The sequence below is a fragment of the Liolophura sinensis genome, chromosome 6 (genome assembly GCF_032854445.1).
Source record: "Liolophura sinensis isolate JHLJ2023 chromosome 6, CUHK_Ljap_v2, whole genome shotgun sequence".
Lineage (NCBI taxonomy): Eukaryota > Metazoa > Mollusca > Polyplacophora > Chitonida > Chitonidae > Liolophura > Liolophura sinensis.
The window spans coordinates 23,105,682-23,119,403 of record NC_088300.1 but is presented as its reverse complement, the minus strand read 5'-3'; the positions used below and the strand labels follow the sequence as shown (position 1 = coordinate 23,119,403).

The 13,722-nt window shown below is 37.9% G+C and overlaps 3 protein-coding genes across 3 annotated transcripts; all 3 read left to right on the top strand.

Annotated features, from left to right (window-relative positions):
• On the top strand, positions 1-1,422 carry LOC135467010 (forkhead box C1-A-like). Its single transcript, XM_064744762.1, has 2 exons — positions 1-431; positions 633-1,422. The coding sequence occupies exons 1-2, from the start codon at positions 1-3 to the stop codon at positions 1,420-1,422; spliced, it is 1,221 nt and encodes a 406-aa protein (XP_064600832.1).
• A 3,739-nt stretch (positions 1,423-5,161) lies between these two features.
• Positions 5,162-6,583, top strand: LOC135467009 (forkhead box C1-A-like). The gene is made up of 2 exons (XM_064744761.1): positions 5,162-5,592; positions 5,794-6,583. Exons 1-2 carry the CDS (start codon positions 5,162-5,164, stop codon positions 6,581-6,583), a joined length of 1,221 nt encoding a protein of 406 aa, XP_064600831.1.
• Positions 6,584-10,321: 3,738 nt separating this feature from the next.
• LOC135467008 (forkhead box protein N2-like) lies at positions 10,322-11,623 on the top strand. The gene is made up of 2 exons (XM_064744760.1): positions 10,322-10,752; positions 10,954-11,623. The coding sequence occupies exons 1-2, from the start codon at positions 10,322-10,324 to the stop codon at positions 11,621-11,623; spliced, it is 1,101 nt and encodes a 366-aa protein (XP_064600830.1).
• The last annotated feature ends 2,099 nt before the right edge of the window (positions 11,624-13,722 follow it).

The window sequence follows — 13,722 nt, the reverse complement described above, 5'->3', positions numbered from 1 at the left end:
ATGGCTTACAAGAGAAAGTTCAGTCAAAGTTTCCACACAGATAACCACATGGTGGAGAATTTACTGAAATACCGGAAGGTCTCTAGACCAGCCTCTATTAAGAAAACGTCCGTTCCGCCCCTCAGCCAAGATGACCTGCGCAGTGTGCTAGATAACTTTGTCAGAACCTACGAAGGACTCGACACTCAGGATGTCAGTCGAAAACCAAACTTTACCTACACGGAACTCATCTTCCTGGCGATAATGAGATCTCCCAACTTCTGTCTGCCCATCACTGAAATCTACCGCTACATCGAGACTCGTTTCTGCTATTTTAAAGCGACAAGTAAACAACACTGGAAAAATGCCATTCGCCATAGTTTGTCCAAAACCAAGTGCTTCACCAAGATAGGACGAAAGAACCAAAAACCACGCAACGGTGTCCTTAACAGGTAAGATATGTGCTTTTTTCCAGAAGGTTCAAGTGGGGCTCATTGAAAGAGAACAAAAATAGCTAACTATAACTTTAACATTTAATCCAAATTTGTCTTAGAGTTGTAGACAATAATACATTGATTTTAAAAATTTCAGTTTTAATACGTGCTAGTGTTTGTTTTTCATCTTATTAATGATTATTGCTTGACTTATTGCAGATCTGCTTTTCTGTGGGGCATTACCCCAAAGAGCTTGCTAACCTTTGCCCGAGGAGATTACCGACCGACTAACAAGTTCTCCGGATCCAACACATTACGGTCAGGATTCCAACAAGTCAACGCCAATGGATTATGGGAACGTTGTGTGTTATCCTTGACTCACAGAATGGAGGCTTTCCAGAACATCCTCGACACCAGTCCGTCTCCGGCTAAACTGTTCCAGCTTCAGATGTGCAATCTAGAGGACACCTCAGTTCATTTCAACACTGATTCTGGGCTGAAGGACTACGGGCACAGTAGCTCAGCCAGAGGTAGTCCTGTAACTCGGTGTGCGATGACAGCAGATTCATCAAGTCCGTATAGTGACACCACAAGTGACACCTCAGTGTGTGGGTCTGACAGCAGCGGCTACGACACTTTAGAAGAATTATTAAGTCCCGATTTTCATATGCATAGTCAATTGTCGTGTAGAGTTACGACCCCTATTCACCAGACTAGGTTCTATATAGAAACCAATGAGAATTCAAGCGACCTACCGGAATTGTCTCCGGAGTGTATGTACAATATTCCTGATCTTCCGGAAATTCCACCACTGAGACTCACGTTTGATGACGTCATCGCACCGAGTGACATCACCACATGCACGAACCATGCCTTTTCTGATAACCTCGCCATCAGCGAGCCGTCATTTTATCCACATCAACGTGCCCAGATAGACATGGCATCCATCAACCATCCAGGGACATCGGACATTTCTGAAAACAGTGTGAATTCATATTTGTCTTTATAAGTAGGATCAGTGCTAAAACACATTTTAAAGTGCTACATAGCTATAAATTATTTTTAGATGAACTTCCATGGTGACGATGATCAACAGGACAGTTTGTGATTTTTTTCCTCTAAATAATAAATGTTTGAGTTTTGTGGCTCTGCCTGCACTACTGTATTTCTAGCTATACTGTTGTATTTCTTTTTTACTGTTTTCTATATCCCTGTAATTCTGTGGCTCTTTAAAGCAACTAGTAGGTCATAACCCATTTTATTTTCTGTTTTCTGTCCTTACTTTAAGACCAATGCGTTTTTGTGGAAGCTTTTTCCTTTAAAATGGCATGATGTCCATTGAAAGCTAACAGTCGCAGAACGGAATAACCAAACATCCAATAACCATTAAATAGTCTGTAAAGGTATTTCTGGCATAATGCAGAATTGCCATGACCGCCATTTTTAAATTAATGTAAAAACTAAAAAAAACAAAAACAACTTGCCCTACCAATCTAACGGAAACATTCGCTCTTTCGTCCTGATAAAATTATAAGCAGTTAGAAATCTCATTCTTTGTTTTCATATGGCGTGTACAATACTATCAACACAAACGTTATTACGCACGCGATAAACAAACAACTGGGTAGAGAACTTGTTTTACTACGACGAGACTTCTTTTCTTTATATTAGTGGCAACGTCACAATATTATGACGTCATTACGATAGTTGATCGAGATTCTTTTTTCTGCATATGATTACTCCGACCGCTCAACCTTATCACGTTTAGAGGATTGATTTCCGTGATACTTATTTCTTGAGAAAGAAATGGATGGCCCTTTGACCCATGATAGCATACTGAATTCTTAGGAGAGAAAAGCGGCGTTTCTTTCATAAACTTTAGGGTGGAGCGTGTTCCGAACTGTCACTGAAGGACACGTATATGACCAATTATAATCAGTGTAGTTCTTAAACAGGTCAACTGGATGTCATACACTTGTTACACATATTCAGCTTTCCTGTATCATCATGACTCTTTACCCAAGGAATGAAAAGTAACGTTCACATTAGACGAACTTTGCTGAGCGGCCTTCATCGTGCATATTTGCCAGTGCTCATTTATTTTCGAGCATATATTAACTCTCGGAAATCGGATTGAATTAAAACTTATTGTGTCAAAACAGAAATGTGCAAAATACTGAGAATGACATTTTCTGAAAGTTTATAAGTTGGCCATTATTCCAAAAATACGGAAATTCCACTTTATTGCCTTAAACCCGAGATAGTATAGCACATATTGTTTCCCAGCTATAACCAAAATTTTAGAGTAATACTCAGATACCTTTACAATATTGTGTCCGAGTTAAGATGTTAAAGCTTTGAAACTTTTCATCCGTGCACAAAGGACTAAATTGAAGACATTTTCTATAAAAATGTCATTTTTACTTTGTCCAGAATAATCCACATAATTAACATTAATATCATCTTACAATAATGAAGCAAGACGCTATTTTATAACACCATAGCTAGAAGTAAACTTTTACTTGATAGGAACTGCTGGTGCCACCCTCAAGTCGCCAACACGTATAATTTTGTTTGTTTTTAAAACTTCCCAAACCCAGCCACTACATCCTCAATTACACTTCATCTTTAACAGCTGTTGAGAACAAATCGTAGTGCATTTTACATTTTGAAATCAATGATCATGAGACAATTTATGACAGCATCTGTATAATAAATGATCATATAATAATAAAACAGTCATTTAAGTATCAATGACGAGATTTCATTGGACTTTTGTCTGTCTGATCACTAGCAAGTTCACCATCTTCAAGAACCTCAACATAGTCAAACTGAAACAAACGATACCTCATTTGTCGTACATGTTTCACATCTGGTTTTCATTTAACAGAAAAACAGATTAATCCAACTGTGCGTATTCACAAAGGTACAATAATGAGATCAATTATCTCCAACGATGATTCACTGCCATCCTTCTGTTACTTTTAGCCGTCAGGCGTTATCCCTCTATAAGTAAGAGATAATTCCCTATCATGCTCTTTCCTTACTAGCAATGATGAGCCATTTAACCTTTTCTCATCACTTAAATGGCAAAGTTTGCCGAGGTCAAATAGTCCCGTTCATTTGGTTTACGTCTTAACCAATGATCATTCAAGTTAAAGATGGCGGTATACAATTCATGTCATGCGAAATTCCATCCTTTAACGTGAATTTTCCTAAAAATGATCAGATAGACACGTGATCTCACATCTATCAGAATATTTCCTCTCAGGTAAGAGTTAGACATCAACATGTAAACGGTTGGACATGTTAACCACGAGTAAGTATATTATAAATTGATAAATAATACAAAAATGTTCTAAGGCTATACCTTTACTGACTGCTTTGTGTGTGCAGTCGTCATTGCGTCCTTTATGTTCCTCAGTTTTAGAAAAACACAATCCTCTTTCCTTTGCAGATGTAGAAAAAGACTGACACGCTTTTATAAAAAATAATATATTTCACATCAAAACATTGGTAACGTATTTTCATTATGCAAAACACTGTCATCCAATGGAAAATGGAATGTATTATTTTACTGAATATGTACGATGGGTTGTATGCATTGTTTGTGTTCACTGATTTTAAAGACACACCATCAAACTTCCATTACGGATGTCGAAAAACAAGTTACTTTGTAAAATTCACATTCCACAGCATAAACGTGCTTTAGTAGCTGATATTCAACAACAGAGTAAGCATGTCACTTATGTCTCACTCTGGCTTAGAAATCGTTTTATGAAGAGCAAAACAAAACAATGATCCGATGAGTTATTAGAAACGGAACTTCTCTACGATTCTTCTGTTGCTCATCTACATGAGGTGTTTTGTGATAATCCTCTATAATCTTCTCCGTTTTGCTCAACACCTCACCAATAATTATAGGCTACTAAACCCCGTTCTCCCCACTGGTAAAGATGATCTAAATGTCGACAAACCTTGCTCAAAATCATAGAAGATTGTTTGGCTGGTACAGCTTAAGTGGAGACCATTCTAATGCTTCTCAGAGATTGTGTTGATACTCAGCTAGACTATTTCGTTTTATTAGTCGATACTCAGATATCAGATTGTGGGTGTATGCTTAGTCTGTTACACAAGAAACAAATGAATAATACACAGCTCTGACAAAACTTTACTGTATTTTGCATATATATGCGCTGTTTATTTTTATTAATTTCATCAAACATCATTCACCTTACGTTCGGATGTCGAAAAGAAGCGAGACATTTTAATAATTATCTCCACCCCAGCATAAATGTTTTTAATGTCCTTGTTTCATTAAGCAAAGAAGTATTGTCCGATGTGAAATCAATGAGGCTTTTTGTTAAACATCAGGTGAGTTAAACGCCCCTGATCATATGGAATACATTCGTACTTTTGTTATGCGAAATCATACGGCTGTCAGTTTCGGTAAACTAACTGATTAAATATCCAGTGGGGAGTGGGGAGGGATTAGAGGTCAGGGTTCATAGGGTAAGAATGTAATCCTACTTTCACTGGAGGCTTGATAATATGTGACATTGAGTCACAGTGGACGAGATGTTCTTACAACTGTCTCTGTCATGTCATGTTAGAAAAGGATCACTCAGATTACAGTTAGCACTATATATACGAGGCCCAGTATATACCTCAGTACATTTCAGATCTCTGGCTGGAAAAAAGATCCATCCCAAAGCATCGGTTCTCTCTCCACTACTAAACTTGCTATAATGGCTTACAAGAGAAAGTTCAGTCAAAGTTTCCACACAGATAACCACATGGTGGAGAATTTACTGAAATACCGGAAGGTCTCTAGACCAGCCTCTATTAAGAAAACGTCCGTTCCGCCCCTCAGCCAAGATGACCTGCGCAGTGTGCTAGATAACTTTGTCAGAACCTACGAAGGACTCGACACTCAGGATGTCAGTCGAAAACCAAACTTTACCTACACGGAACTCATCTTCCTGGCGATAATGAGATCTCCCAACTTCTGTCTGCCCATCACTGAAATCTACCGCTACATCGAGACTCGTTTCTGCTATTTTAAAGCGACAAGTAAACAACACTGGAAAAATGCCATTCGCCATAGTTTGTCCAAAACCAAGTGCTTCACCAAGATAGGACGAAAGAACCAAAAACCACGCAACGGTGTCCTTAACAGGTAAGATATGTGCTTTTTTCCAGAAGGTTCAAGTGGGGCTCATTGAAAGAGAACAAAAATAGCTAACTATAACTTTAACATTTAATCCAAATTTGTCTTAGAGTTGTAGACAATAATACATTGATTTTAAAAATTTCAGTTTTAATACGTGCTAGTGTTTGTTTTTCATCTTATTAATGATTATTGCTTGACTTATTGCAGATCTGCTTTTCTGTGGGGCATTACCCCAAAGAGCTTGCTAACCTTTGCCCGAGGAGATTACCGACCGACTAACAAGTTCTCCGGATCCAACACATTACGGTCAGGATTCCAACAAGTCAACGCCAATGGATTATGGGAACGTTGTGTGTTATCCTTGACTCACAGAATGGAGGCTTTCCAGAACATCCTCGACACCAGTCCGTCTCCGGCTAAACTGTTCCAGCTTCAGATGTGCAATCTAGAGGACACCTCAGTTCATTTCAACACTGATTCTGGGCTGAAGGACTACGGGCACAGTAGCTCAGCCAGAGGTAGTCCTGTAACTCGGTGTGCGATGACAGCAGATTCATCAAGTCCGTATAGTGACACCACAAGTGACACCTCAGTGTGTGGGTCTGACAGCAGCGGCTACGACACTTTAGAAGAATTATTAAGTCCCGATTTTCATATGCATAGTCAATTGTCGTGTAGAGTTACGACCCCTATTCACCAGACTAGGTTCTATATAGAAACCAATGAGAATTCAAGCGACCTACCGGAATTGTCTCCGGAGTGTATGTACAATATTCCTGATCTTCCGGAAATTCCACCACTGAGACTCACGTTTGATGACGTCATCGCACCGAGTGACATCACCACATGCACGAACCATGCCTTTTCTGATAACCTCGCCATCAGCGAGCCGTCATTTTATCCACATCAACGTGCCCAGATAGACATGGCATCCATCAACCATCCAGGGACATCGGACATTTCTGAAAACAGTGTGAATTCATATTTGTCTTTATAAGTAGGATCAGTGCTAAAACACATTTTAAAGTGCTACATAGCTATAAATTATTTTTAGATGAACTTCCATGGTGACGATGATCAACAGGACAGTTTGTGATTTTTTTCCTCTAAATAATAAATGTTTGAGTTTTGTGGCTCTGCCTGCACTACTGTATTTCTAGCTATACTGTTGTATTTCTTTTTTACTGTTTTCTATATCCCTGTAATTCTGTGGCTCTTTAAAGCAACTAGTAGGTCATAACCCATTTTATTTTCTGTTTTCTGTCCTTACTTTAAGACCAATGCGTTTTTGTGGAAGCTTTTTCCTTTAAAATGGCATGATGTCCATTGAAAGCTAACAGTCGCAGAACGGAATAACCAAACATCCAATAACCATTAAATAGTCTGTAAAGGTATTTCTGGCATAATGCAGAATTGCCATGACCGCCATTTTTAAATTAATGTAAAAACTAAAAAAAACAAAAACAACTTGCCCTACCAATCTAACGGAAACATTCGCTCTTTCGTCCTGATAAAATTATAAGCAGTTAGAAATCTCATTCTTTGTTTTCATATGGCGTGTACAATACTATCAACACAAACGTTATTACGCACGCGATAAACAAACAACTGGGTAGAGAACTTGTTTTACTACGACGAGACTTCTTTTCTTTATATTAGTGGCAACGTCACAATATTATGACGTCATTACGATAGTTGATCGAGATTCTTTTTTCTGCATATGATTACTCCGACCGCTCAACCTTATCACGTTTAGAGGATTGATTTCCGTGATACTTATTTCTTGAGAAAGAAATGGATGGCCCTTTGACCCATGATAGCATACTGAATTCTTAGGAGAGAAAAGCGGCGTTTCTTTCATAAACTTTAGGGTGGAGCGTGTTCCGAACTGTCACTGAAGGACACGTATATGACCAATTATAATCAGTGTAGTTCTTAAACAGGTCAACTGGATGTCATACACTTGTTACACATATTCAGCTTTCCTGTATCATCATGACTCTTTACCCAAGGAATGAAAAGTAACGTTCACATTAGACGAACTTTGCTGAGCGGCCTTCATCGTGCATATTTGCCAGTGCTCATTTATTTTCGAGCATATATTAACTCTCGGAAATCGGATTGAATTAAAACTTATTGTGTCAAAACAGAAATGTGCAAAATACTGAGAATGACATTTTCTGAAAGTTTATAAGTTGGCCATTATTCCAAAAATACGGAAATTCCACTTTATTGCCTTAAACCCGAGATAGTATAGCACATATTGTTTCCCAGCTATAACCAAAATTTTAGAGTAATACTCAGATACCTTTACAATATTGTGTCGAGTTAAGATGTTAAAGCTTTGAAACTTTTCATCCGTGCACAAAGGACTAAATTGACGACATTTTCTATAAAAATGTCATTTTTACTTTGTCCAGAATAATCCACATAATTAACATTAATATCATCTTACAATAATGAAGCAAGACGCTATTTTATAACACCATAGCTAGAAGTAAACTTTTACTTGATAGGAACTGCTGGTGCCACCCTCAAGTCGCCAACACGTATAATTTTTGTTTGTTTTTTAAAACTTCCCAAACCCAGCCACTACATCCTCAATTACACTTCTCTTTAACAGCTGTTGAGAACAAATCGTAGTGCATTTTTACATTTTGAAATCAATGATCATGAGACAATTTATGACAGCATCTGTATAATAAATGATCATATAATAATAAAACAGTCATTTAAGTATCAATGACGAGATTTCATTGGACTTTTGTCTGTCTGATCACTAGCAAGTTCACCATCTTCAAGAACCTCAACATAGTCAAACTGAAACAAACGATACCTCATTTGTCGTACATGTTCACATCTGGTTTTCATTTAACAGAAAAACAGATTAATCCAACTGTGCGTATTCACAAAGGTACAATAATGAGATCAATTATCTCCAACGATGATTCACTGCCATCCTTCTGTTACTTTTAGCCGTCAGGCGTTATCCCTCTATAAGTAAGAGATAATTCCCTATCATGCTCTTTCCTTACTAGCAATGATGAGCCATTTAACCTTTTCTCATCACTTAAATGGCAAAGTTTGCCAACGTCAAATAGTCCCGTTCATTTGGTTTACGTCTTAAGCAATGATCATTCAAGTTAAAGATGGCGGTATACAATTCATGTAATGCGAAATTCCATCCTTCAACGTGAAATTTCCTAAAAATGATCAGATAGACACGTGATCCCACATCTATCAGAGTATTTCTTCTCTGGTAAGAGTTAGACATCAACATGTAAACGGTTGGACATGTTATACACCAGTAAGCAGATTATCAATTGATCAATAATACTAAAAAGTACTCAGGCTATACCTTTTCTGACTGCTTTGTGTGTGCAGTCGTCAATGCGTCCTTTATGTTCCTCAGTTTTAGAAAAACACAATCCTCTTTCCTTTGCAGATGTGGAAAAAGACTGAGACACTTTTATAAAGATAATCTATTTCACATCGAAATATTGGTAACGTATTTTCATTATTCAAAACACTGTCATCCAATGGAAAATGGAATGTATTATTTTACTGAATATGTACGATGGGTTGTATGCATTGTTTGTGTTCACTGATTTTAAAGACACACCATCAAACTTCCATTACGGATGTCGAAAAACAAGTTACTTTGTAAAATTCACATTCCACAGCATAAACGTGCTTTAGTAGCTGATATTCAACAACAGAGTAAGCCTGTCACTCATGTCTCACTCTGGCTTAGACATCGTTTTATGAAGAGCAAAACAAAACAATGATCCGATGAGTTATTAGAAACGGAACTTCTCTACGATTCTTCTGTTGCTCATCTACATGAGGTGTTTTGTGATAATCCTCTATAATCTTCTCCGTTTTGCTCAACACCTCACCAATAATTATAGGCTACTAAACCCCGTTCTCCCCACTGGTAAAGATGATCTAAATGTCGACAAACCTTGCTCAAAATCATAGAAGATTGTTTGGCTGGTACAGCTTAAGTGGAGACCATTCTAATGCTTCTCAGAGATTGTGTTGATACTCAGCTAGACTATTTCGTTTTATTAGTCGATACTCAGATATCAGATTGTGGGTGTATGCTTAGTCTGTTACACAAGAAACAAATGAATAATACACAGCTCTGACAAAACTTTACTGTATTTTGCATATATATGCGCTGTTTATTTTTATTAATTTCATCAAACATCATTCACCTTACGTTCGGATGTCGAAAAGAAGCGAGACATTTTAATAATTATCTCCACCCCAGCATAAATGTTTTTAATGTCCTTGTTTCATTAAGCAAAGAAGTATTGTCCGATGTGAAATCAATGAGGCTTTTTGTTAAACATCAGGTGAGTTAAACGCCCCTGATCATATGGAATACATTCGTACTTTTGTTATGCGAAATCATACGGCTGTCAGTTTCGGTAAACTAACTGATTAAATATCCAGTGGGGAGTGGGGAGGGATTAGAGGTCAGGGTTCATAGGGTAAGAATGTAATCCTACTTTCACTGGAGGCTTGATAATATGTGACATTGAGTCACAGTGGACGAGATGTTCTTACAACTGTCTCTGTCATGTCATGTTAGAAAAGGATCACTCAGATTACAGTTAGCACTATATATACGAGGCCCAGTTTATACCTCAGTACATTTCAGATCTCTGGCTGGAAAAAAGATCCATCCCAAAGCATCGGTTCTCTCTCCACTACTAAACTTGCTATAATGGCTTACAAGAGAAAGTTCAGTCAAAGTTTCCACACAGATACCCACATGGTGGAGAATTTACTGAAATACCGGAAGGTCTCTAGACCAGCCTCTATTAAGAAAACGTCCGTTCCGCCCCTCAGCCAAGATGACCTGCGCAGTGTGCTAGATAACTTTGTCAGAACCTACGAAGGACTCGACACTCAGGATGTCAGTCGAAAACCAAACTTTACCTACACGGAACTCATCTTCCTGGCGATAATGAGATCTCCCAACTTCTGTCTGCCCATCACTGAAATCTACCGCTACATCGAGACTCGTTTCTGCTATTTTAAAGCGACAAGTAAACAACACTGGAAAAATGCCATTCGCCATAGTTTGTCCAAAACCAAGTGCTTCACCAAGATAGGACGAAAGAACCAAAAACCACGCAACGGTGTCCTTAACAGGTAAGCTATGTGCTTTTTTCCAGAAGGTTCAAGTGGGGCTCATTGAAAGAGAACAAAAAATAGCTAACTATAACTTTAACATTTAATCCAAATTTGTCTTAGAGTTGTAGACAATAATACATTGATTTTAAAAATTTCAGTTTAATACGTGCTAGTGTTTTTTTTTCATCTTATTAATGATTATTGCTTGACTTATTGCAGATCTGCTTTTCTGTGGGGCATTACCCCAAAGAGCTTGCTAACCTTTGCCCGAGGAGATTACCGACCGACTAACAAGTTCTCCGGATCCAACGCATTACGGTCAGGATTCCAACAAGTCAACGCCAATGGATTATGGGAAGGCTGTGTGTTATCCTTGACTCACAGAATGGAGGCTTTCCAGAACATCCTCGACACTAGTCCGTCTCCTGCTAAACTGTTCCAGCTTCAGATGTGCAATCTAGAGGACACCTCAATTTATTCCAACACTGATTCTGGGATTAAGGATTACGGACACATTAGCCCAGCCAGAGTTAGTCCTGTAACTCGGTGTGCGATGACAGTAGATTCATCAAGTCCGTATAGTGACACCACAAGTGACACCTCAGCGTGTGCGTCTGACAGCAGCGGTTACGACACTTTAGGAGAATTATTAAGTCCTGATTTTTATGTGCATAGTCAATTGTCGTGTAGAGTTACGCCCCCTATTCAGCAGACTAGGTTCTCCTATTTAGAAACCAATGAGAATTTAAGCGACCTACCGGAATTGTCTCCGGAGTGTATGTACAATATTCCTGATCTTCCGGAAATTCCACCACTGAGACTCACGTTTGATGACGTCATCGCACCGAGTGATATCACCACATACACGAACCATGCCTTTTCCCTATAACCTCGCCATCAGCGGGCCGTCATTTTATCCACATCAACGTGCCCAGATAGATATGGCATACATCAACCATCCAGGGACATCGGACATTTCTGAAAACAGTGTGAATTCATATTTGTCTTTATAAGTAGGATCAGTGCTAAAACACATTTTAAAGTGCTACATAGCTATAAATTATTTTTAGATGAGCTTCCATGGTGATGCTGATTAACAGGACAGTTTTGTGTTTTTTTTTTCTTCTAAATAACAAATGTTTGAGTTTTGTGGCTCTGCCTGCACTACTGTATTTCTAGCTATACTGTTATATTTCTTTTTTACTGTTTTCTATATCTCTGTCAATTTTGTTGCTCTTTAAAGAGTTTTAGACCAATGCGTTTATGTGGAAGTTTTTTCCTTTAAAATGGCTTGATGTCCATTGACAGGTCACAGTCGCAGAACGGAATAACCAAACATTCGGTAACCATCAAACAATTATTAAAGGTATTTCTGGTATAATGCAGAATTACCCTATTGGCCATTTTCACATTATTGTAAAAACTAAAAAAAATTACAAAATAAACACAACTTGTCTTTACTAATCAAACGGAAACATTCGCTCATTCGTCCTGATAAAATTATAAGCAGTTAGAAATCCCAATCTTTGTTTTCATATAGCGTGTACAATACTATCAACACAAACGTTACTACGCACGCGATAAACAAACAGCTGGGTAGAGAACCTGTTTTACCACGATGTGAATTCTTTCCATATTAGTGGTAACGTCACAGTTTACGTCACAATGTTATGACGTCATTACCATTGTTGCTCCAGATTGTTTTTCTGCATATAATTACTCCGATCGCTCAACCTTGTCACGTTTAGAGGATTGATTTCCATGATACTTATTTCTTGAGAAAGAAATGGGTGGCCCTTTGACCCATGATATCATAGTGATACCTCATGAGTGAAAAGCGGCGTTTCCCTGAACTTTTGTGCGGTATGCACTATGATAATGTGATGTCATCGGAAGAGCCGTAAAACTTTAGGATGGACTGTGTTCTGAACTGTCACTTAAGGACACGTATCTGACCAATCATCATCAGTGAGGTTGTTGAACAGGTCAGCTGGATGTCATACATTTGTTACACATATTCAGCTTCTGTGCACCATCATGACGTCACAAGTGCTTTAGCCAAGGAATAAGAAGTAAGCGTTCACATTACACGAACATTGCTGAGCGGCCTTCAACGTGCATATTTTCCAGTGCTCATTTATTTTCGAGCATATATTAACTTTCGTAATTCGGATCGAATTAAAACCAATGAATTATTGCGTCAAAACAGAAATTTGCAAAATACTGAGAATGGCATTTTCTGAAAGTTTATAAGTTGGCCATTATTCCAAAAATACGGAAATTAGGCTTTAATGCCTTAAACCCGAGATAGTATATCACACAGTGTATCCCAGCTAAAACCGAAAATTTACCATAATACTCAGGTACCTTTACAATATTGTGTCGAGTTAAAATGTTAAAGCTTTGTCACTTTTCCTCCGTGCACAAAGGACTAAATTGAAGACATTTCCTATAAAAATGTCTTTTTTACTTTGTCTAGAAAAACTCAGAAAGTTAACATTAATATCATCTTACAATAATAAAGCAATAAGTATTGTCATAATAAATGATCATATGATAATAAAACAGTCATTGAAGTATCTATGACGGGATTTCCTTGGACTTTTGTCTGTCTGGTCACTAGCAAGTTCACCATCTTCAAGAACTTCAATATAGTCAAACTGAAACAAACGATACCATTACACTTCTCTTTAACAGCTGTTGAGAGCAAATCGTAGTGCATTTTTACATTTCGAAATCAATGATCATGAGACAATTTATGACAGTATCTGTATAATAAATGATCATATAAATAATAAAACAGTCATTTAAGTATCTATGACGAGATTTCATTGGACTTTTGTCTGTCTGATCACTAGCAAGTTCACCATCTTCAAGAACCTCAACATAGTCAAACTGAAACAAACGATACCTCATTTGTCTTACATGTTCACATCTGGTTTTCATTTAACAGAAAAACAGATTAATCCAACTGTGCGTGTTCACAAA